The sequence below is a fragment of the Schistocerca piceifrons genome, chromosome 6 (assembly GCF_021461385.2).
Source record: "Schistocerca piceifrons isolate TAMUIC-IGC-003096 chromosome 6, iqSchPice1.1, whole genome shotgun sequence".
Taxonomy (NCBI): Eukaryota; Metazoa; Arthropoda; class Insecta; order Orthoptera; family Acrididae; genus Schistocerca; species Schistocerca piceifrons.
This window is the reverse complement of record NC_060143.1, coordinates 32,690,362-32,715,666: the sequence shown is the minus strand read 5'-3', so window position 1 is coordinate 32,715,666 and position 25,305 is coordinate 32,690,362. Positions and strand designations below refer to the sequence as shown.

The window sequence follows — 25,305 nt, the reverse complement described above, 5'->3', positions numbered from 1 at the left end:
CTGATGATGCACTTTGCCCGAAACGCGTCAACACAATAAATGATTTACTACCTTCTGAATTTACTTCATTTTTAACTTCCTAAGCACATTCACTGTGCTAGCTGAATTGCTGATAGAACTTTCGAGCTGACAAGTGATTCCTTCCATTGATTTCCTGCAGCTCTCCTTACCGACCCATTCTGCTGTTACTGCTTCACTATTGACAACGCATATAGTATACAGAGTATGAGAATACCGACTGGAATTTGATACGGTATATTTAGTGTTGTTGTAGAATACCTCCATTTTTATCGTGAAACATTTTGCGTACGCGCAGTACAGTCCTACCAACAGACAAGAATGCATTGTCTCACTGTAAACAGATAACCCTAAGAGCGGCTCACACACACTTTTTGTAAGAATCATGGCAATGATTCTGCTTTTGACACTCTCTCTAGAAAAGAAACACCGGTTTTGTTAGGATAAGATCATGGTAACCATATCATCGGCAGAAGGTATAACTCCCAAACAAATGGCTGCTACCAGGGCATACTGAAGAGTAATACCTCTGAATTTTTTATCCGAAAACTCTTAAAATTTTCTAAATATAACAAACGCTATTATCATTCAATATCTTTGTTCTTCGTGTATAGATATTTATGTCTCAATGTTGTCACCCTGGTGACGAGCACATTTCTCCCAACGAGAGACCATTTTGTTGGTACCATCACTGTAGAATGTCTGACTGTTGACCTCTACTTGCACCACTTCATCTCCAACAAAGTAAAGTCCTCGAAAGTGTTCTTTAAGTTTTGGGAAGACATCAAAATCGGATGGGGCCAAGTCGGGACTGTGTTAGACCTTGTACCTATAAACAGCCGGACGTTATTGGTAGCGTGACTATAGAGCGGCAATATGTGATCATGATGTAATCGTAGTGATTGTGGTTACGGAAGTTAATATATCAGTCGAGAAGGCTAGAAGAGCGTCTGTGCTAGAAAGAGCAGATAAATAGTCGTTAGCATCTCACTTAGACCATTTATTGTGTTATATCCTAGCCAGTAATGCCAACCGAGCCCGCTGCCAAAAGGTTGGCAGCATCAAAGTCCGGACGCCGTCCGCATAAGCAGCGCCAGCGATACAGGAAATCGCCGCAAGTCTGCGCGCGCCACCGCTGGCTTCTGGCTTCTTAAGCGCTGGAGTCGCGAGCGCTAGGACAGTTCTGGATTCGCCGCTCAGTTGTATACTCGCCACCGAATTGTGTACTTGCTAGTCAGTTGTGTGTTCATCGCAGCAGAGTTGTTGTTTGTCGTCAGCCGACGTTGACCTAGCCGCTCCGACTCGAACTAGACTTCACTACTGTGTTTCTGTATCTTCGTTAATAAAGATAAGTACCGACTTTTATTTAATCAGAGTGTTTGGGTTTTCATCTTTGTGTTCACTGTTCCAGCGGACCGGTCGGCCCGCTATTAAAAGTGTGGCGGTGACTTCGTAAGCCGTTTCTACAGCGAATTGCTTGTCGCTACAAACACCGCCACAAAATATTGCAATAATTTAGTTCCGGTATTTTGGGCATAGAAGAATTATGGGCAAAGTTTAAATAGATTGTAAATCGTGCTCTGGACGAGCATGTGCCTGGTGGGCGGATTAAGGGCATAAAAGACCCACCGTGGTTCAGCAACGAAATTCGGAAAATGCTGAGGAAGCAAAGGCTGTTGCACTATCGGTTCAAAGGAGAACGAGCAAATGACGACACGCAGAAGTTAGTAGAGATTCGTGCGTCTGTGAAAAGATCTATGCGCGATGCATAGCCACTCATACCCTAGTCAAAGTTCTGGCCGAGAACCCCTGAAAATTGGAGTCCTATCTAAAATCGGTTTGCAGATCTAAGCCCTCCATCCAGTCACTCGTGCGGCAGTTGAATATAACAAAACTAAAGTTGATGTTTTAAGTTCATAGTTTAAGAATGAATCGTAAAAATATACCGTCGTTTGACCATCGCACAGAGTCCCATGTGGACCATATAGTAACTGAAAGAGGCCGGCCGGTGTGGCCGAGTGGTTCTAGGCCCTTCAGTCTGGAACTGCGCCAGTGTTATGGTCGCAGGTTCGAATCCTGCCTCGGGCATGGATGTGAGTGATGTCCTTAGGTTAGTTACGTTTAAGTAGTTCTAAGTTCTAGGGGACTGATGACCTCAAATGTTAAGTCCCATAGTGCTCAGAGCCATTCCAACCATTTGAACAACTCAAAGAGTTGAAGGCAAATAAATTACCAGGTCCGGATGAAATCTCAGTTCGGTTTTACAAAGAGTACGGCACGCGATTGACTCCCTACGTAACTGACATTTATCGCAAATATGCCGCCCCGCACAAAGTCCCAAGTGACTGTAAAAAAGCACAAGCGATTCCTGTTCATAAGAAGGATAAGTGAACGGACCCGCAACATCAGTTTGCAGCAGAATTATATATTTTGAGTTCGAAAATAAAAAAAAATCCTAGAGACCGAAAAGCTCATGTCCACGAATCAGCACGGTTTTAGAAAGCAGGCCTGGTGTGAAACTCTGCTTGCCCTGTTCTCACGTGATATACTGCGAACTACGGATGAAGAGCAATAGGCAGATTACATATTTCTAGTTTTCCGAAAAGTATTTAACACTGCTGGAGGTACTAGCATTCAGAATATGTGAGCGGCCTGAAGACTTCTTAAGTAACAGAACCCAGCGTGTTGTCCTGGACGGCGAGTGTTCATCAGAGACAAGGATCTTATCAGGAGTGTCCCAGGGAAGTGCGATACGACCGTTATTACTTTGTTTATACATAAATCATTTAGCGGAGAGGGTAGACAGCAATCTGCTGATTATGCTGTGGTGTACGGTAACGTGCTGAAGTTGAGTGACTGTAAGGAGATACAAGACAGACAAAATTTATAATTGGCATGATGAATAGCACCAAGCTCTAAATGTGGAGAAATGTAAACTAATGCGGATGTATAGGAAAAGCAAACCCGTAATGATCAGTTTCCTGCTTGACACAGTCACGTCGTTTAAAAATCTGGCCGTAACGCTGCAAAGCGGTATCAAATGGAACGAGGACGTGGGGACTGTGGAATGGACGACGAATAATCGACATCGGTTTGTTAGAAGAATTCTAGGAAAGTGTGGTTTATCTGTAATGGAGACCGCATATAGAACTCTAGTGCGACCTATTTTTGAGAACTGTTCGAGTGATTGGGGTTAGCATCAGATAGATTTAAAGGAAAACATCGAAGCATTTCAGAGGCGGGCTGCCAGAATTGTTACCGGTAAGTTCGATCAACGCACAAGCGTTGCGGAGATGTTTCGGGAACTCAAATGAAAATCCGTGGAGGGAAGGTGACGTTCTTTTCGAGGAACATTACTGCGAAAATTTATAGAACTGGCATTTGAAGCTAACTGCAGAACGATCCTACTCCCGCTAACATACATTACGCGTAAGGACTACGAAGATGAGATACGAGAAATTAGGGCTCATTTAGAGACATATACGAGGGAGGACCCAAAAGAAACCGGACTCCGAGGGCGCTGCCACTCGTTGACAAAGTGCAGGGTTCTCACGCTAGATGGTGCTAGTAGAGACATGTACATCTACATCTACATGATTACTCTGCAATTCACATTTAAGTGCTTGGCAGAGGGTTCATCGAAGCACAATCATACTATCTCTCTACCATTCCACTCCCGAACAGCGCGCGGGAAAAACGAACACCTAAACCTTTCTGTTCGAGCTCTGATTTCTCTTATTTTATTTTGATGATCATTCCTACCTATGTAGGTTGGGCTCAACAAAATATTTTCGCATTCGGAAGAGAAAGTTGGTGACTGAAATTTCGTAAATAGATCTCGCCGCGACGAAAAACGTCTTTGCTTTAATGACTTCCATCCCAACTCGCGTATCATATCTGCCACACTCTCTCCCCTATTACGTGATAATACAAAACGAGCTGCCCTTTTTTTTGCACGCTTTCGATGTCCTCCGTCAATCCCACCTGGTAAGGATCCCTCACCGCGCAGCAATATTCTAACAGAGGGCGAACGAGTGTAGTGTAAGCTGTCTCTTTGGTGGACTTGTTGCATCTTCTAAGTGTCCTGCCAATGAAACGCAACCTTTGGCTCGCCTCTCCCACAATATTATCTATGTGGTCTTTCCAACTGAAGTTGTTCGTAATTTTTACACCCATGTATTTAGTTGAATTGACAGTCTTGAGAATTGTACTATTTATCGAGTAATCGAATTCCACCGGATTTCTTTTGAAACTCATGTGGATCACCTCACACTTATCGTTATTTAGCGTCAACTGCCACCTGCCACACCATACAGCAATCTTTTCTAAATCGCTTTGCAACTGATACTGGTCTTCGGATGACCTTACTAGACAGTACATTCCAGCATCATCTGTGAACAACCTAAGAGAACTGCTCAGATTGTCACCTAAGTCATTTATATAGATCAGGAACAGCAGAGGTCCCAGGACGCTTCCCTGGGGAACACCTGATATCACTTCAGTTTTACTCGATGATTTGCCGTCTATTACTACGAACTGCGACCTTCCTGACAGGAAATCACGAATCCAGTCGCACAACTGAGACGATACCCCATAGGCCCGCAGCTTGATTAGAAGTCGCTTGTGAGGAACGGTGTCAAAAGCTTTCCGGAAATCTAGAAATACGGAATCAACTCGAGATCCCCTGTCGATAGCGGCCATTACTTCTTGCGAATAAAGAGCTAGCTGCGTTGCACAAGAACGATGTTTTCTGAAACCACGCTGATTACGTATCAATAGATCGTTCCCTTCTAGGTGATTCAAAAGGTTTGAATACAGTATATACTCCAAAACCCTACTGCAAACCGACGTCAATGATATAGGTCTGTAGTTCGATAGATTACTCCTACTACCCTTCTTAAACACTGGTGCGACCTGAGCAATTTTCCAGTCTGTAGGTACAGATCTATCGGTGAGCGAGCGGTTGTATATGATTGCTAAGTAGGGAGCTATTGTATCAGCGTAATCTGAAAGGAACCTAATCGGTATACAATCTGGACCTGAAGACTTGCCCGTATCAAGCGATTTGAGTTGCTTCGGAACCCCTAAGGTATCTACTTCTAAGAAACTCATGCTAGCAGCTGTTCGTGTTTCAAATTCTGGAATATTCCATTCATCTTCCCTAGTGAAGGAAATTCGGAAAACTGCGTTCAATAACTCCGCTTTAGCGGCACAGTACCATCGGCACTGCGCAGCGAAGGTATTGACTGCGTCTTGCCGCTTGTGTACTTTACATACGACCAGAATTTCTTCGGATTTTATACCAAAATTCGAGACGATGTTTCGTTGTGGAACCTATTAAAGGCATCTCGCATTGAAGTCCGTACCAAATTTCGCACGTCTGTAAATTTTAGCCAATCCTCGGGATTTCGCGTTCTTCTGAACTTCGCATGCTTTTTCCGTTGGCTCTGCAACAGCGTTCGGACCTGTTTTGTGTACCATGGGGGATCAGTTCCATCTCTTACCAATTTATGAGGTATGAATCTCTCAATTGCTGTTGCTACAATATCTTTGAATTTGAGCCACATCTCGTCTACATTTGCATAGTCAGTTCGGAAGGAATGGAGATTGTCTCTTAGGAAGGCTTCTAGTGACACTTTATCCGCTTTTTTAAATAAAATTATTTTGCGTTTGTTTCCGGTGGATTTGGAAGAAACGGTATTGAGCCTAGCTACAACGACCTTGTGATCACTAATCCCTGTATCAGTCATGATGCTCTCTATTAGGTCTGGATTGTTTGTGACTAAGAGGTCAAGTGTGTTTTCGCAACCATTTACAATTCGCGTGGGTTTGTGGACTAACTGCTCGAAATAATTTTCGGAGAAAGCATTTAGGACAATCTCGGAAGATGTTTTCTGCCTACCACCGGTTTTGAACAAGTGTTTTTGCCAACATATCGAGGGAAGGTTGAAGTACCCACCAACTATAACCGTATGAGTGGGGTATTTATTTGTTACGAGATTCAAATTTTCCCTGAACTGTTTAGCAACTATATCATCGGAGTCTGGGGGTCGGTAGAAGAAGCCAATTATTAACTTAGTTCGGCTGTTAAGTATAACCTCCACCCATACCAATTCGCACGGAGTATCTACTTCGACTTCACTACAAGATAAACCACTACTGACAGACACAAACATTCCACCACCAATTCTGCCTAATCTATCTTTCCTGAACACCGTCTGATACTTCGTAAAAATTTCTGCAGAACTTATTTCAGGCTTTAGCCAGCTTTCTGTACCTATAACGATTTCAGCTTCTGTGCTTTCTATTAGCGCTTGAAGCTCAGGGACTTTCCCAGCACAACTACAACAATTTACAACTACAATTCCGACTGTTCCTTGATCCAAGCACGTCCTGTATTTGCCATGCACCCTTTGAGATTGCAGCCCACCCCGTACTTTCCCGAGGCCTTCTAACCTAAAAAACCGCCCAGTCCACGCCACACAGCCTCCGCTACCCGTGTAGCCGCCAGCTGAGTGAACTCCTGACCTATTCAGCGGAACCCGAAACCCCACCACCCTATGGCGCAAGTCAAGGAATCTGCAGCCAACACGGTCGCAAAACCGTCTGAGCCTCTGATTCAGACCCTCCACCCGGCTCTGCACCAAAGGCCCGCAGTCGGTTCTGTCAACGATGCTGCAGATGGTGAGCTCTGCCTTCATCTCGTAAGCAAGACCGGCAGCCTTCACCAAATCAGATAGCCGCTGGAATCCAGAGAGAATTTCCTCAGATCCAAAGCGACACACGTCATTAGTGCCAACATGTGCCACCACCTGCAGCTGGCTGCACCCTGTGCTCTTCATGGCATCCGGAAGGACCCTTTCCACATCAGGAATGACTCCACCCGGAATGCACCGGAGTGCACACTGGATTTCTTCCCCTCCTTAGCCGCCATATCCCTAAGGGGCCCCATTACGCGCCTAACCTTCATGAAACCGCTGTGCAGACGGCGTCAGTGTAGAGCTGAGCGTGCAAGTGTGGTATTGTGTTTCTCTGACTGTTGGCGGGTTACCTCTGCGAAGTCGTTATGGCAACTTTAAAAGGACAAAGAGTGTGTGTGAAATTTTGTTTCCTGCTTTAAAAAAAAAAAACTGCAACGGAGACACACCAAATGCTTCAGAAAGCTGTCCAGGAGGACGCTATGAGCCGCACACAGGTTTTCGAGTGCTTTGGGCGCTTTAAACGTGGTGAGATGTGTGATGAAGACCAAGCTCGTTCTGGACGCCCTTCAACATCGCGAAATGAGGAGAACGTTGAAAAGGTCCGCCAAAAGATCGACGAGGATCGTCGCCAAACGATCGACCAAATTTCAGCAGAGACAGGAATCAGTTGGAGCTCGTGCCAGCTGATTTTGAGTGAGGATTTGCACATGAGACGTGTTGCTGCTATATTTGTTCCGCACCTTTTCACACAGGAGCAAAAAAACCATCCGCATGTATGTGTGTCAGGACTTGAAAACAGAGATTGTGCGTAATCCAAACTTCTTGAACAAAGTCATTACAGGGGATGAGAGTTGGTGTTACGGGTTTGACCCAGAAACCAAGCAAGCGTCAAGCCAGTGGAGGACTCCCAACTCTCCCAGACCAAAAAAAAGCAAGGCCAGTGAGGTCAAATGTGAAGACGATGATCATTGTCTTTTTTGAGGTTCGTGGAATTGTGCATCGGGAATTCGTACCCCCTGGTCAGACTGTTAACCAGCACTTTTACTTGGATGTTTTAAGGCGTCTGCGAGAGGATGTGAGGAGGAAAAGCCCGGAACTTTGGCGGTCAGGTGACTGGTTTCTGCATCACGACAACGCTCCAGCACACACGGCCTTACGAGTGACCCACCATTTGGCATCTCAGAGGTGGTCTGTCGTTCCCCACGCTGCGTATTCGCCGGACCTAGCCCCGTGCGACTTTTTCCTATTTCCACGAATGAAAAAAAAAACGCTAAAAGGGGAGCGTTATGACGATGTGAAGGCGGTAAAAACAGCTTCGCGAAGGGCACTGGAAAATATCAAACTTGAAGAGTTCCAAACATGCTTCCAACAGTGGGAAAAGAGACTTGACAAGTGGATCGCATGTAATGGAGAATATTTTGAAGGTGACTGAAGTAATTTTGTAAAAAGGTTCATCAATAAATTTTTTGCGACAACAATCCGGTTTCTTTTGGGTCCTCCCCTCGCTCACAGTCGTTTTCCCTTGCTCTATGCACGAGCAGAATAGTAAAGGAAACGAGTAGTAGTGGTGCAGGGTACTTTCTGCCACGCACCGTGCAGTGGCTTGCGTATTATGTATGTAGATGTGGATGTAGATACGGAGGGTGATCGATGGCAGTGAACCGATTGAGTCGGATTGTTGCTGATGTCGCTCGCGTGTGCTCTGGCATTGTCATGATGAAGGAGAGGGTTCTCCATATATGGACAAGCTCTTCGAATTCGGATTGTCATGCACTACATACCGACCATATTGCACTCTAAAATTCGGAGCCCTCTAGAGGCAGAGGGGCGCAAATTTGTAGACATGAAGAATAAGGGTGTAGAATGTTACTAACTTTTGTTTTATTTAAAAAACTTTAATACTTTTGGTATAAAATAATCGGAGGCATTACTCTTCAGAACGTTCTCGGATATCCACTGTTTTAATAACGTTTACAGCAAAACCTGCGACACAGGCCTTCGTCTTCGTCTCCTGAAAACTCACTAAGAGGTACTGTGGTCGAATGCAGCGAACCTTCACGACAAGAGAACCCGCGAGGTGGCCTCGTGCTACTGCAGGTGACGAAAGCTGGAGCCACCTGAGCGGTAGTGTAAGTACGGTTTAGAAACGATGAGAGTCTCGTGTGGCCGTTGGACAACGTATCTCTCCCATCCGCTCTAGTCGAATACCGCATGACTAAAATTTGTTTCAGCACCTGGACTGGACCTGCCTCCACACCAGCGTAGGTTAGTGACGTCTGCTGTGTTATGTGAGTTGGAGTGAGACAATACGGTGATCCGCAACGTCAGCTAAGAGGTGGCCATCGATGATCTGGGCTTGTTTACTATGCGGAAGGGCACGCGTTGGCGTGGTGTATAGGTCAAGCTTAGATATATTTTCTCTAGTTACTGACTGAGCTGGTTGACACTTCCGCCTCCCCTCGCACTGGTGACAGATGGAGGTCACCGACTGAAATCATTCCTGGTACATTACTGCCCTGAAATGAGACGCTTATACACCACAGCTTTGTGTTGTCCCATATAATTATACAGTGCTTGCTTGACCTACTATTTACGCTGCGAACTATTTGGTTTTGATAAAATCAAAAGCAACTCAAACTGGTTTTTAGGATTCAGTACATCATTCGGTAAAAACGGTAATCTCATACGATCTCTTTGTTGTTCATCTGTCTGTCTGTTTGTCTGTCTACCCGTCTGTTAAAAACCTCTTCTCTCAGGAACGAGTAGAGACATATAGTTGAAATTTGTGTCACATACTGAGGTCTATGGCGTCTATCGGTGTAAATCATTGACGCTTCTAAGTCATCGCAGTCGAAAAAAACAGTCATTTACGTCACATATTTCGATACTCGCAAACTCACTCATCAAAACCTATAGATACTTTCCGTTGGCCTAGAATCATGAAATTTGGCGAAAAACAAGTTTGTACGGTACACGTAAATGAAAAGATCCGAAAATTGTTGCCGGCCGTGGCGGCCAAGCGGTTAAAGGTGCTACAGTCTGGAACCGCGCGGCCGCTACGGTCGCAGGTTCGAATCCTGCCTCGAGCATGGATGTGTGTGATGTCATTAGGTTAGTTAGGTTTAAGTAGTTCTAAGTTCTAGGGGACTGATGACCTTAGAAGTTAAGTCCCATAGTGCTCAGAGCCATTTGAACCGAAAATTGTTAATTATAACTTTATCACATAGAATATTTCTTTTGTCGTTTGTTATCCGACGTCAAACTGTAAATTCAAATTATCAGTAGTTTGCATTCTGGCTGAGTGGGCCGTAATGGTGAAGGCCAAACATCAGCAAGGAATGGCTTTATTGCTCATATGACGCAGTTCGTATCGATATCTTGCCAGTATCAATATCGATAGCAGGCAAAAATGGTCGAGACTCACGATTTCCGAAACAGATGAACTGTCTGCATACGTAATAAAGATTGTATGGAGACCTCAGTGTGCGAGTCCTTCTCACAACTGGCCTACTTTTTTAATTCTTTCAATTAAAAGAAAGTTGGTATTTTTTAAAGTAAAAATTGTAACCGTGGAGTCGTATCTCACAATTTCTGTACTATTAATGAAGTTTGAAACTTTTATAATAACTGCTACATTCTTGTCATAATTCTAAGGTTCAATAATGGAACGTCCACCGTTCGCAGCCTTTGTTACACCACAGTGAGACTTTCGTTTTACAATCAGTACATGATTGCAGAATTTGTACACGGGTTTGCTTATTACCAATAGCGTCAACTGCCATAGCGACGTGAACTACAGGAGTGATATGTATGAAAAAAACAAAAACAAAAACAACGAGGTACAGCTCATCTACGAGACCTTTCTTTCCGTTTATGGCGTTTAGTCGCTGTCGCCGCACAAGAACTGCAAATAATCTGAAAACGGCTGTTGTATACTCATCATGTTCACACTTTGCTAGTGAACTTCTTTGGACATACACTATGTGATCAAAAGTATCCGGACCCCCCCAAAAAACATATGTTTTTCACATTAGGTGCATTGTGCTGCCACCTACTGCCAGGTACACCAAATCAGCGACGTCAGTAGCCATTAGACATCGTGAGGGAGCAGAATGGGGCCCTCCGCGGAACTCACAGACTTGAAAAAATGGCGCAAATGGCTCTGAGCACTATGCGACTTAACTTCTGAGGTCATCAGTCGCCTAGAACTTAGAACTAATTAAACCTAACTAACCTAAGGACATCACACACATCCATGCCCGAGGCAGGATTCGAACCTGCGACCGTAGCGGTCTCGCGGTTCCAGAATGAAGCGCCTAGAACCGCTCGGCCACTCCGGCGGCTCACAGACTTCGAACATGGTCAGGTGATTGTGTGTCACTACTTGTGACATACGTGTTTACACGAGATTTCCACACTCCTAAACATCCCTAGGTCGACTGTTTCCGATGTGATAGTGAAGTGGAAACGTGAAGGGACACGTACAGCACAAAAGCGTACAGGCCGACCTCGTCTGTTCACTGATAGAGACAGCCGACAGTTGAAGAGGGTCGTAATGTGTAATAGGCCGACATCTATCCAGACCATCACACAGGAATTCCAAACTGCATCAGAATCCGCTGCAAGTACTATGAAAGTTAGGCGAGGGTTGAGAAAACTTGGATTTCATGGTCGAGCGCCTGCTCATAAGCCACACATCACGCCGATAAATGCCAAACGACGCATCGCTTGGTGTAAGGAGCGTAAAAATTGGACGATTGAACAGTGGAAAAACGTTGCGTGGAGTGACGAATCACGGTACACAGTATGGCGATCCGTTGGCAGGGTGTGTTACGGCGAATGCCCGGTGAACGTCATCTGCCATCGTATGTAGCGCCAACAGTAAAATTCGGAGGCGGTAGTGTTATGGTGTGGTGGTGTTTTTCATGGAGAGGGCTAGCACCCTTGTTATTTTGGATGGTACTATTACAGCACAGGCCTACATTGATGTTTTAAGCACTTTTTTGCTTCCCACTGTTGAAGAATAATTCTGGGATGGTAATTGCATCTTTCAACACTATGGAAGACCTGTTCACAATGGCCTGTGGTGGAGTGGTTACATGAAAGTAACATCCCTGTAATGGTCTGGCCTGCACAGAGTCCTGACGTGAATCCTGTAGAACACGTTTGGATGTTTTGGAACTCCGACTTCGTGCCAGGCCTCACCGACCGACGTTGAACCTCTCCTCAGTGCAGCACTCCGTGAAGAATGGGCTCCCATTCCCCAAGAAACCTTCCAGCACCTGACTGAACGAGTGCCTCCGAGAGCGGAAGCTGTCGTCAAGGCAAAGGGTGGGCCAACACCATACTGAATTCCAGAATTGCCGAAGGAGGGTGCCACGAACTTGTGAGTCATTTTCAGCCAGGTGTCCGGATACTTTTGACACACACACACACACACACACACACACACAGACACAAAAACAGGTAGAGAGGGAGAGAGAGAGACAGAGAGAGAGAGGTTAGAGTTGGAGGGAGGGCAAAGAGGGCAGAGGCAGGAGAAGAGAGGGGGAGAGGTGTGAGAGAGATGTGGAAACGAGCTGGAAAGAGGGTACAGAGGGACGAGGAGGTAGAGGGGCAAAGGATGGGATCGAGGAGGACGCAGAGAGACTCTTACAAGGGAACCTCCCCATCGCAACCCCCTCAGATTTAGTTATAAGTCGGCACAGTGGATAGGCCTTGAGAGACTGAACACAGATCGATCGAGAAAACTGGAAGAAGTTATGTGGAACTATGAAAAGATAAGCAAAATATACAAACTGAGTAGTCCATGCGCAAGATAGGCGATATCAAGACAAATGTGATTAGAGGAGCGTCGTGGTCCCGTGGTTAGTGTGAGCAGCTGTGGAACGCGAGTAATGACAAAAAATAGGTCCTCGGTTCAAGCCTTCCCTCGAGCGAAAATTTTAATTTTTTATTTTCGGTTTACATGACAAACTCTTATGTTTTCATCACTTTTTTGGGAGTGATTATCACATCCACAAGAAAACCTAAATCGGGCAAGGTAGAAGAATCTTATTACCCATTCGCCAAGTACACAAGATAGGTGGGTCGACAATATATTCCTATCATGTGACGCACATGCCGTCACCAGTGTCGTAAAGAATATATCAGACGTGTTTTCCTGTGGAGGAATCGGTTGACCTATGACCTTGCGATCAAATGTTTTCGGTTCCCATTGGAGAGGCACGTCCTTTCGTCTACTAATCGCACGGTTTTGCGGTGCGGTCACAAAACGTAGACACTAAACTTATTACAGTGAACAGAGACGTCAATGAATGAACGGACAGATCGTAACTTTGCGAAAATAAAGAAAGTAAAATTTTCACTAGAGGGAGGACTCGAAGAAAGGACCTCTCGCTTTGCAGTTGCTCACTCTATCCACGAGACCACGGCGCTCATCAGCTAATACTGTCCTTGATGTTGCCTGTCTGGCACATGGACTACTCAGTTTGTATATTTTGCTTATCTTTTCATAGTTCCACACAACTTCTTCCTGTTTTCTCGATCGATCTGAGTTCAGTTTTTCAAGGCCTATCCACTGTGCCATCTTATAACTAAATGTGAGGGGGGTGCGATGGGGAGGTTCCCTTGTTAGAAGACGTGTATGACCTCTGAGTTCAGTTTTTCAAGGCCTATCCACTGTGCCATCTTATAACTAAATGTGAGGGGGGTGCTATGGGGAGGTTCCCTTGTTAGAAGACGTGTATGACCTCTGTGTTCAGTTTTTCAAGGCCTATCCACTGTACCATCTTATAACTAAATGTGAGGGGGGTGCTATGGGGAGGTTCCCTTGTTAGAAGACGTGTATGACCTCTGAGTTCAGTTTTTCAAGGCCTATCCACTGTGCCATCTTATAACTAAATGTGAGGGGGGTGCTATGGGGAGGTTCCCTTGTTAGAAGACGTGTATGACCTCTGAGTTCAGTTTTTCAAGGCCTATCCACTGTGCCATCTTATAACTAAATGTGAGGGGGGTGCTATGGGGAGGTTCCCTTGTTAGAAGACGTGTATGACCTCTGTGTTCAGTTTTTCAAGGCCTATCCACTGTGCCATCTTATAACTAAATGTGAGGGGGGTGCTATGGGGAGGTTCCCTTGTTAGAAGACGTGTATGACCTCTGAGTTCAGTTTTTCAAGGCCTATCCACTGTGCCATCTTATAACTAAATGTGAGGGGGGTGCTATGGGGAGGTTCCCTTGTTAGAAGACGTGTATGACCTCTGTGTTCAGTTTTTCAAGGCCTATCCACTGTGCCATCTTATAACTAAATGTGAGGGGGGTGCTATGGGGAGGTTCCCTTGTTAGAAGACGTGTATGACCTCTGTGTTCAGTTTTTCAAGGCCTATCCACTGTGCCATCTTATAACTAAATGTGAGGGGGGTGCTATGGGGAGGTTCCCTTGTTAGAAGACGTGTATGACCTCTGAGTTCAGTTTTTCAAGGCCTATTCACTGTGCCATCTTATAACTAAATGTGAGGGGGGTGCTATGGGGAGGTTCCCTTGTTAGAAGACGTGTATGACCTCGAGACTGACCTGGCAATAAGAGACATGGACACGGGGATAGTGCTCATGGACCGCCCGCCCACGAGGTAGTCGTCTGCGCCGGAGGAGCGCGCGAAGAATCCGTAGTAGACGCCGATGGCGGCGCTGACCGACAGCATCAGCGCGAACACCGTGTAGTCGACGACGCCCAGCAGCGGTGCCTCGCCCCTAGACACACTCATGCTGCGTCCTCAACTCCGACAAGCTCAGCGGACAGGTGTTCTTCTATCTGCTGGAAGTGTAGGAGAATACAAGAAGCGAGGTTGTAGAAATACTGTATGATTTACTTCTAGAAAACTGTCAACTGAAGCAAAGTTGAAAGTACACTGCTGGCCATTAAAATTGCTACACCACGAAGATGACGTGCTACAGACGCGAAATTTAACCGACAGGAAGAAGATGCTGTGATATGCAAATGATTAGCTTTTCAGAGCATTCGTACAAGGTTGGCGACACCTACAACGTGCTGACATGAGGAAAGTTTCCAACCGATTTCTCATGTACAAGCAGCAGTTGACCGGCGTTGCCTGGTGAAACGTTGTTGTGATGCCTCGTGTAAGGAGGAGAAATTGTACCATCACGTTTCCGACCCTGATAAAGGTCATATTGTAGCCTATCGCGATTGCGGTTAATCGTATCGCGACGTTGGTGCTCGCGTTGGTCGATATCCAATGACTGTTAGCAGAATATGGAGTCGGTGGGGTCAGGAGGGTAATACGGAGTGCCGTACTGGATCCCAACGGCCTCGTATCACTAGCAGTCGAGATGACAGGCATCTTATCCGCATGGCTGTAAAGGATCGTGCAGCCACGTCCCGAACCCTGATTCAACAGATGGGGACGTTTGCAAGACAACAACCAACTGCAAGAACAGTTCGACGACATTTCCAGCAGCATGGACTATCAGCTCGGAGACCATGGCTGCGGTTACCCATGATGCTGCATCACAGACAGGGGCGCCTGCGATGGTGTACTCAACGACAATCCTGGGTGCACGAATGGCAAAACAGTTTTTCGGATGAATCCAGGTTCTGTTTACAGCATCATGATGGTCGCATCCGTGTTTGGCGACATCGCGGTGAACGCACATTGGAAACGTTATCAACCGGCGTGATGGTTTGGGGTGCCATTGGTTACACGTCTCGGTCACCTCTTGTTCGCACTGACAGCACTTTGAACAGTGGACATTACATTTCAGATGTGTTACGACCTGTGGCTCAACCCTCAATTCGATCCCTGCGAAACCCTACATTTCAGCAGGATAATGCACGACCGCATGTTGCAGGTCCTGTACGGGCCTTTCTGGATACGGAATATGTTCGACTGCTGCACTGGCCAGCACATTCTCCAGATCTCGCATCAAATGAAAACGTCTGGTCAATGGTGGTCGAGCAACTGGCTCGTCACAATACGCCAGTCACTACTCTTGATGAACTGTGGTATCGTGTTGAAGCTGCATTGGCAGCTCTACCTGTACACGCCATCCAATCTTTGTTCGACTCAAGGTCGTTATTACGGCCAGAGGTGTTTGTTCTGGGTACTGATTTCTCAGGATCTATGCACCCAAATTGCGTGAAAATTTAATCACACGTCAGTTCTAGTATAATATATTTGTCCAATGAATACCCATTTATCACCTGCATTTCTTCTTTGTGTAGCAATTTTAATGTCCAATAGTGTACATTTGTAAGAATATAGGAGATGTGTTTTTTAAGTAAGTTCCGTTTTGCCACACTGAGACGGCAGCGCTGCGGTCGGCGTTCTGCGCATGCGCACTGGGTGCCTACATCTGTTGTCTCCGCACTGACGCCATTATAGTCTGATTCTTCCTTGTTTACGTTGTATAGTGAGTGTTTAAGATGCCCCCGATAATAGTGAGTACCTCCGACTGTGAAGTACGGGCTGTTATAAGATTTCTTAGTGTTAAAGGCCTAAATGCGATCGATATTCATCGTGAGATCTGTGCAGTTTACTGAGAAAACATTATGAGTGATGGAATGGTAAGAAAGCGGGTGATAGGATTTATAGATGGGCGCACAAATGGGCATGATGAACAATGGAGTGGGCGTCCTTCACTTGTTAATGAAAGTTTGGTGCAGGAAGTGGACAATAAGATGAGGGAAAACAGACGCTTTACGATTTCCTCCTTGTGGGATGACTTTCATTATGTTTCTTGTAGTGTTTTGTATGGCATTGTGACCGAGCACTTGAATTACAGAAAATTGTGCGCACGTTGGGTACCGAAAATGTTGATGGATGTGCACAAAACCAAACGTTTAGAGAGTGCACTAGCTTTCCTTGAGCGGTACTACAACGACGGTGATGATTTCTTAAGCCAAATTGTTACGGGCGATGAAACATGGGTGGCCAATGTCACACAAGAATCAAAGCAACAGTCCATGGAATGGCGGAATTCAGAATCAGCCAGAAAAGTGAAGTTTAAGCAAACAATTTTTGCCTGGAAAATCATATGCACAGTTTTTTTGGGACAGAAAAGGAGTATTACTTGTGGAATTCCTCCCTCGTAATAAGACAATCAATGCAGCAGCTTACTGTAAGACATTGCACAATCTGCGCCATTCAATTCAGAACTAAAGACGTGGCAAGTTGAGCAAGAGCATCGTTTTGCTGCAAGACAATGCTCGTCCGCATGTGGCGAATCAGACCAAAGATCTCATCACATCTTTTCGATGGGAAACTCTATCATCCTCCGTACAGCCCCGAACTTGCGCCCAGCGACTACCATCTGTTCCTGCACTTGAAGAAACACCTGGGCGGTCAGCGTCTTCAAGACGATGAGGAAGTCAAAACAGTGGTGATGCAGTGGTTAACAACTCAGGCGGCCGAGTTCTATGAGGAGGGTATACAAAAAATAGTACAACGTTATGACAAGTGCCTCAATATTGACGGAAATTATGTAGAAAAGTAGATTAAGGTACAGGCTTTCATGTAAAAATAAAATTATTGCTATATATTGGCACGTCTTTTTTTAATTACAAAACGGTACTTACTTAAAAAACACGCCTCGTAATACAACGAACAAAAGGCACTGTTTGTTAATATTGATACAATTAATCCGTATTAGACAATAGTTATAAGCCCACATTTTAGTAACTGACTACACAAAAACATTTGACATGATTAGTACAATTTTTTCCACGTTCATGCAGAAGGTACTCGGTCTCTGGTGAGGGAGGGAGGGAGGCAGGGAGGAGGAGGAGGAGATTAGTATTTAACGTCCCATCGACATCGAGGTCGTTGGAGACGGAGCACAAGCTCGGATTAGTGAAGGATGACGAAGGAAAGCGGTTGCGCTCTTTCAAAGGAACCATCCCAGCATTTGCCTTAAGCAATTTAGGGAAATCACGGAAAATCTAAATCAGGATGGCCGGAATGCGGGTCCATTGTGCTAACAACTGCGCCATCCCGCTCGGTTCTCTTGCGTAGAAATTGTGTGGGCATGGACTGAAGTGGGAACCAGCGTACATACACTCTTGATCGGGCCGTTGCAGCAAACGAGAAAGAGGATATGTCTTATTGGACAACATACAAAGTGGCATACGAAAGTTAATTTTCAGAAGAATGAGTAGACTGAATTTCTTTTTTGCAGACAGGAAGGAAGCAACTTGAACATTGACAGTCATCAAATTAAAGTGTGCAGCAATTTAAGTACTTCGATAGTATTGTATTGTGTGATGCAACAAAAATATCCAATAACGGATCAGGCAGGAAAGGGTGGACATCCAAAAATTAAATCCTATACTTTGGTCCTAAAAAATGAGTTAAAAGTTAAATTCGACTAAACAAGTAACCAATAAAAAGTTACAGAAGTGAGTGTTGAGAACTGACAGAAAGAAATTTTAAAAAAAGGCTTAGAGCCTTAGAAATGGACCAACTTATTGTATGAAAAATTTCTCGACTTGACCCCGCAAGAATTGAAGAAATAAGTGAAAGGACGCAGACCCATTATAGTATTAAGGACAGAGTAAAAGACAGACAGGTGGGAAGGTTGGGGAAAGTCGAAAGAATGGAAGAAGACAGATATCCAAAGAGACCACTTTTATGACAACCTCGGGGAAGGAGAAGAAGAGGAAATCACGAAAAGGTGGCTAAGGGCTATCCAAGAAGCGATGGAGGGAGAGGAATAGAAGAGGATGAGGAAGAATGACGGAATCGTTTGGCGACAAAGATGCGGGATGCGGCGGGAGCTGTGGGCCTCCAGGAACGAGAAGAAGTACCATCTGTGTTGACGACTTGGGAGGGGGGAGGTGGAAGGCCAGAAAGTCCTTGGATCATAAAGCAGGGGTTAAGACATAAGTTTCCCGTGCCACTGAATATTTTTAAAATCTGTATTGATACGACTATAGCGGCTTGCCAAAAGAGTATACAACATTTTAGAGTCGGCAATTCAGTCTGAAACACGATTTTATTTACTGTTGAGAAGGTCTTACATGCAGGCACTAAATGGGCCTTTGTTTCCCAGTTATCAACTATTCAACACTGTTTGTAGCTACAACCATACATACCTTTCAACAAGTCTAAGGTAACGACACTGAAACAGACAATGTCCAGTCGGTTCAAAGTTTGGAAGTGGAAACCGCTTAATCAAGCAGGTTGGCAAATTTAACTACTTAGGATAACTGCCATAGTACTCAAGCGGGCTACAAAGGGTAAAAACTGTAGGGGAAGATAGAAATTGAAAGATATCCAAGAAATAATTGAAAACAATGGGTGGAAGTATTGCTCTGAGTTGAAGAAGTTAGCGCAGGACAGGAATTCTTACCTGTCCATACTCAACCAGCCAGAAAACTGATGATCAAAAATACGAAACAAAAAATGTTTGATCTGCTACAGTCAAGATCTGAAAAATAAACTTCAGCATGTGTGCCACTATAAAGAGAAGAGACCTGTTAAGACAGTGAAAAATGAAATACCTTACACGAATGGCTGGAGATACCCTTAGAGGTCAAATAAGGATCGAAAACACCAGGTAAGAACTAAAGACAGTTAATATAAATGGAAATATGGAGTAACCAAAACGCAGCTGATACAAGCCCAGGTGCAGAGCAAAAGGCCTAACAAGAAGTTTTTACTTTGCAAACCGATTGGTGGAAGAGATTTAGTAAAGGCGTTGAAGAGATGGCAGGATGATCTTGAATTAGAGTACCATGACATTACTGTTGATGATCAAAGTGGTCACCTCAGACCCTTCGATTACAGAGGGACAGCATCAGCTGTGGAAATCCATTTGAATAAACAAGTAACCGAGAGAGATGCGGCGAATGATAGACATGCCATCTGAAATTCGCAAATCCCATATCATTGGTGTTTTGCGGTACACAACTTTCTTTATGGCAGCCTTGGTACATATGGTTTTTGGGATTTAGGCCATGCTGCGAGATACAGATGCAGTACTTCTGATGTAACCAGAACTGCCAGTTTCAAGTAGTCGTTTTTCAAAGAAATTAATGTCAGAGGATTTAAAAATCTGTCTGCATCAGTTCCTCCAGCAGGAGACAAAACGTTACAGACAGCTTACGATCACAGCCTAAATTCCAAACACCAAATGTCTTCCAGGATAGTTTCTAGAGATATGGAGTGAGCTATCACATAGGAACAGTTGTAGATAAAGTATAAGGTTGGTGCATAAGGTCGAAGCGTTCTTGTTTTGCATGCTGGTATTCCGGTTGCTAAGGCTTTATTTATCGACTGTCGTTTTTATTTGTAGTTCATTGTTGTTATTTGAGATTGCCTATTGTCATTTGTCCGCTGCCCGTGGTCTCGCGGGTCTCCCGCATCGTTCCTCTACGCTCTGTAAAGAAGCATGGGACTTCATTTCGTTTTTTCCATTGTCATTTAAGGATAGTGAGTGGAACTGTGGACACTAGAAAATGGAGTGCCAAGTGGAGAAATCGGAACATTTCCAGCATATTCTTCTGTTTGAGTTGAATAGAGGGGTGGCAGCGAAGGCAAAATGGTTTTCTCGTGTTAAGGAGGATTGTTTTGACATTAGTGACTCTCCATGTTCAGGAAGACTTTCCAGGTTTGACAGAGACCGTTTAAACGCTTTAATCCACAGTGATTGACGTCGTTGTTCTTAAGGCTGGCAAATGTGGTGAATCGTGATCATTGCAGCAGCGCGTGACACTTGCATGTAATGGGGGAGGTTAAAAATCGGATGTATGGGTACCGCATGCTCTAAGCCAAAATCACAAAACTCAGCGGGTAGCCACATGTGCAATTCTGCTTGCTCGTCATCAAATGCTTCATGAAAAACACCGATCATTCCTATCCCGTATCGTTACTGGTGACGAGGAATGGTAGCTTTATGCTGACATTGGGAAAAGCAAGGAATGGTAGAACCCAAACAAAACATCAACTGCCTATACAAAGACCTGCACGCTGCCACAGTAGATCATGTTATGCATCTCGTGGAACAGCGACGGTCTGATGTACTACGAATTGCTTCCCCGAAGTTTTCTCATCACTGCCGACATTTACTGTCAACAACTGAGCGGTCTTGCAGACGCAATCGAAAAACGACCAAGAAGACTGCATGATGTGGTATTACTCCGCAATAACACCCGCCCGCTTTCTGTCAGACTGACAAGAAACACTGCACAGGAGTTGGCTTGATAAGTCATTCCGCACCCACCTTATTCACCTTATCTTGGCCCTATGGTTTTCACCTTTTCCACTCTCTATCGAAGAACCTTCAAGAAACTTTATTTCGGGATGAAAATGTGTTCCGAACATGGCTCGACGAGTTCTTAGCCTCAAAACCCAGTTATTTCAAAGTCGCAGAATCTAAAAGTTACCCCAGCGTTGGTAGACTGTTGTAATATAATTTATATCTGTTGTGTTTATTAAACTTATGAAAAAAGTTACGAATTAAGTACGAACCCGATAAATGGCAGATCATGACGAATTGGCGAGACACTGGAACGCTGCAGTTTGTATATTAAACGAGATTATACATAACATTTGTTTCAAATACCTGGGAAAGATTATACAGAAAGCAATTCGACAGCCAGTGAAGAAAGAGTTGCAAAGTACAAAAAGCTTACAGACTTACATGGCTCTAAAGGTTCTGAGCACTATGCGACTTAACTTCTGAGGTCATCAGTCGCCTAGAACTTACTACTAATTAAACCCAACTAACCTAAGGACATCACACACATCCATGCCCGAGGCAGGATTCGAACCTGCGACCGTAGCGGTCGCTCGGTTCCAGACTGCAGCGCCAGACTTACATGGAACCATTACAACAAAAGAAGTATTTCCGTTAATGCCAAATTAAGACATTACAAAACAGTAGTCTTACCAGAAGCCTTGTATGCCTTAGAAACGACAGTAATCAGGGGAAGAACGAAAATCAAGGAAATGGGAAAGCAAGAGAGGAAAATTCTAAGAAATATCTATGGGCCAGTTCAGAGACAGGGGATCTGGATAAAAAGACCGACAAAAGAACAGTACAAACAGACAGATGCAATTACAGACAACATCAGAAAAAGAAGGGCTAATTCTATGGGCACATTTATAGGATGAACGAAAAGAAGAATTTTAACACAGTGATGAGTAATACTATGAAAACCAACTGGGCAAAGGAAACCATGGAAGACCTCAAGAAACTAATTGTCTCCACGGAAGAAATAACAAACATAGAAAAATACAGAGGAAAAATCAGGAAACAGGGTGCGGCGGCGGGGTTCCTTCCGTCCCATTACGACGAACCTGCACCTACCAGTGAACATTGTCTCAGAATATCATCAGTAGGGAAGCGGAGCGAAACATACTGTACTTCGACGTGAACCAGGCTGCAATTAAAGTCACTAATCTACTTTTCGAGAGAAAGTTTTCACATGAAATGAAAGGTTGGAAATTTTGTCCTTAATTAATATATTCTGAAACTTAGGTGAACAAGTATCACTGCCAAGCCTGTCCTAGTCTTAATTCAGTCACTCACAATCCCTTTCACTCACGTTAGCAAGTTTATGGTGTTGCATTTCCCGAAAACGTAATAGCTAAAAAATTACGGATTGTTTTTGATTGAGAATACTCGACAAATATTAAGTCTGTCGATACTTAATGCAGTCACAGTTTTTAGCCACCGACTTGCTCAATACGCCACGCGGAATTTATGTCTTTTCTCGTCACAAAATTCACTTAAAAATTCTGAAATTTCTACACACCCATCGGAATATTTATGCCGTCACAACACTTTTGAGCTATGAAACACTGCTAGATCCGGCAACTTATCAATTCCATCGGAACTACTACTGCACACGTCCGAACCGTTTCATGGCTAGGCTCCGACTCCTCTCTAGAATACTCTAAGTCTTCTCTACCAGCAGAGAAAGGCGCGCGAAGAATATTGCTTTACCATTGGTCAGTTTACTCAACAGCCAATATGAAAACAATATTCTCTCGCGTCAGTCAGCGCTTTTCATCAATAACTAATCGCAAAATAGTAAACCTAACGACTGCACTTTTTGCCGACGTAATTATCTAATATGCTGAAGTTTTGTTTATGCATAAAGTTAGTTACTATTGTATTTATACCTGAATTAACTTTCCCTTTACCATAAACTTACTTTACAAATCTATTCTATAAAAATACCCTTTGTCCACATCCATACTTCTTCAAAATGTTTCCACACTAAATCCCATTACATAACTCGTTAAACAATTACCTTCATATTAACCTTAAACCACACTCACACATCATTCGTAGTGCTAAAACACATTTATAACTCTTTACATACACAAAAAGACATAATAACACTTTATGAAAATACTGGAACAGTTTATGAAAAACATTCTATTACTTTAGTGCACTCTAGTGGGAACAATCGAAACTAAATCACAGTCCCCTATCCAATATTGTCCTCTATCGGCTGATACATAAACTACGTGCGCGTCCAGTCTCGCGTCACCATCCAGCTCTGAGATACATCTCCCACTTAACCGCCTCCAAGGCAGGATCGGTATACGGCGCTACGTCTCAAGGGATTCGAGAAAACACCAAAAGAGAAGAAACCAGGAAAGAAGTGGACAGAAGAGAGGAAGACGAAACACAGTGAACATATGAAAGGTTTTTGGGAAGAGAAAAGAAAGACACAAAAATAATGCCATGAAAATTGATTGTGTTTTAACGTTCTCCTAAATTGGGAATTAACGATAGTAATAATAATAATAACGATAAACATAAAATTTGTACTGCTATACTGGAAAATACTGCTCAATTCAGTGGGTGTATTGCAAGCCGAATTAGTATGAGACATCGAGCGTATCGGGAAAAAAAGCGGTCCCAGTGATTGATTGATTAGAAACGAAGTATTATAGCATTGTTGAAAAATGTTTGTAGCTTACATTCTCGTTTAGAAAACTTTAAGCAGTCTTTTAGTAGGGCAAAAAGTGCAAATATTCTTCAGCTCACACAATTCTCCGAGGAAGGACTTGATCAATGAGACATATTCACATTTAATGACAGTGCATAGTAATTCAGTGTACTTTTACTGACCTTAACTGTTTCCGCAAAAGTGTAGTTGCACCTTCTCTGGAAGCGAATTCAGCGAGCGGTACGCACGAGGGTTCGGCTCGCCACTTTACATGAAACGCCTCAGTGTGTCAGTGGGCTGTATCCTTTTATCAGCTGTCTGACAGCCGTCTCCCGGTTCCCCTTCCTTTTTGCGCTGTTTTACACACGCCACACTCAACACGTCAGTGTGTATCAAGAGATAACCAGAAGCGTAACAGCGCACTGATCAAGTTTACATCCACGTAACATACTCTGCAATGGTTCTGACCTTCTGAGCTCACAAGAAGTGTTTGTCCGTTCCGATAAAACGTAGTTTAAGGATTTTATCAAACAGGATTTTTTCCTGTGCAAAGGAGCACGATAACACGGATGTGTGCTGAAGCAGTGGTAACACGATAAGCGTTCACCGTATTTGTGCCACAACATCATTCAATAATACATTTAACCATGAGTATTGCGGGCGTATAAGAAGCCCTGGTGTAAAACACACGCCCCACTTTTTAAGAGCTATTTTAGGGAAAAAATTTCTCATTTAATAAGTCTACTGCAAAACAATAATAACACCTATGTCCAAGTACATCAAATATTTAGGCAAAGTAAATAGGAAAAAGTGCTCACATATAATTTTCGTCCTCAAATCCGCAAAATTCATACTCAGAGCTGAAGGAAGAAATACTTGAAGCCATCGTGTCAGAAACTGAATCCTTATAAAATAAGTTATCCTCTGTATCATCCAAGGCAACTGATTCCACACTTCTTAAACGATTTAATCACCGTTTTAGTTTCTATGGAGTCCCACGAAGCTTTGACCGACTCACAAACTTGTGAGAAACGCTCCTTCCTAAAGCAGCAGTTTCAAAACCTGTAGACTGCATCCATTTGTTTCACTCTTCCTTCATAAGTGCTTAAGTGCTACATACATCTAATGGTTAAAGGAAACTGGCTAGTCTTCCTGGAATTGCAACTAACTTAGGCTTCAGTCTATTTTTAACATCTTCTGTTCTGTGAAAATGAAGCTGATCCCATACTAACAGGACAGGCTTCTTCATTAGGCCTCGAGATTGCGTAGACCAAATTTTATCTGTGCACAATCTCATTCCTCCTCTTTGCGTCTAGCCATGGACAAATTCTCTTTTCGGCTATTTTTCCATAGGAAGCGTCTTTGTTTTTAAAATCAAAAGTGGCTGTAATTTTGTCCTTTCAGCACAGCAGGATAAAACGACTGTATGCTGAATCTTCTCATTGCCAGGAAGTTTTAATAATAACGCTTTTTGTGCCTTTGGAATCCACAATTCTGTTTGAAGGGACGTCAGAGGTTAGCGGAGTCTCGTTCATGTTTCCAATGTGCGAAAATTCAACTTTTCGAAGGTTAAAACTTTTCGCTTTTCTTTGTGTTAGTGACAAATAGATGAATACAACTATTTGTTCTTGGTACTCGGCATGTTGTGTGATATTTTTGTTTTGG

General features: G+C 43.9%; 1 protein-coding gene across 2 annotated transcripts in view; it reads right to left on the bottom strand.

The window, feature by feature from the left end:
* LOC124802827 (sodium-coupled monocarboxylate transporter 1-like) overlaps window positions 1–23,937 on the bottom strand; it is a 319,127-nt gene extending 295,190 nt beyond the window's left edge. The window contains exons 1-2 of one of the 2 annotated variants that reach the window (XM_047263835.1): window positions 23,823–23,937; window positions 14,292–14,532 (exon numbers count right to left, since the gene is read on the bottom strand). In XM_047263835.1, the coding sequence (XP_047119791.1) occupies window positions 14,292–14,482 (191 nt within the window). In that variant the 5' untranslated portion in view covers window positions 14,483–14,532; window positions 23,823–23,937. The remainder of the gene's footprint in view (window positions 1–14,291; window positions 14,533–23,822) is intronic. The other variant, XM_047263834.1, reaches the window with a different exon arrangement.
* Between the last annotated feature and the right edge of the window lie 1,368 nt (window positions 23,938–25,305).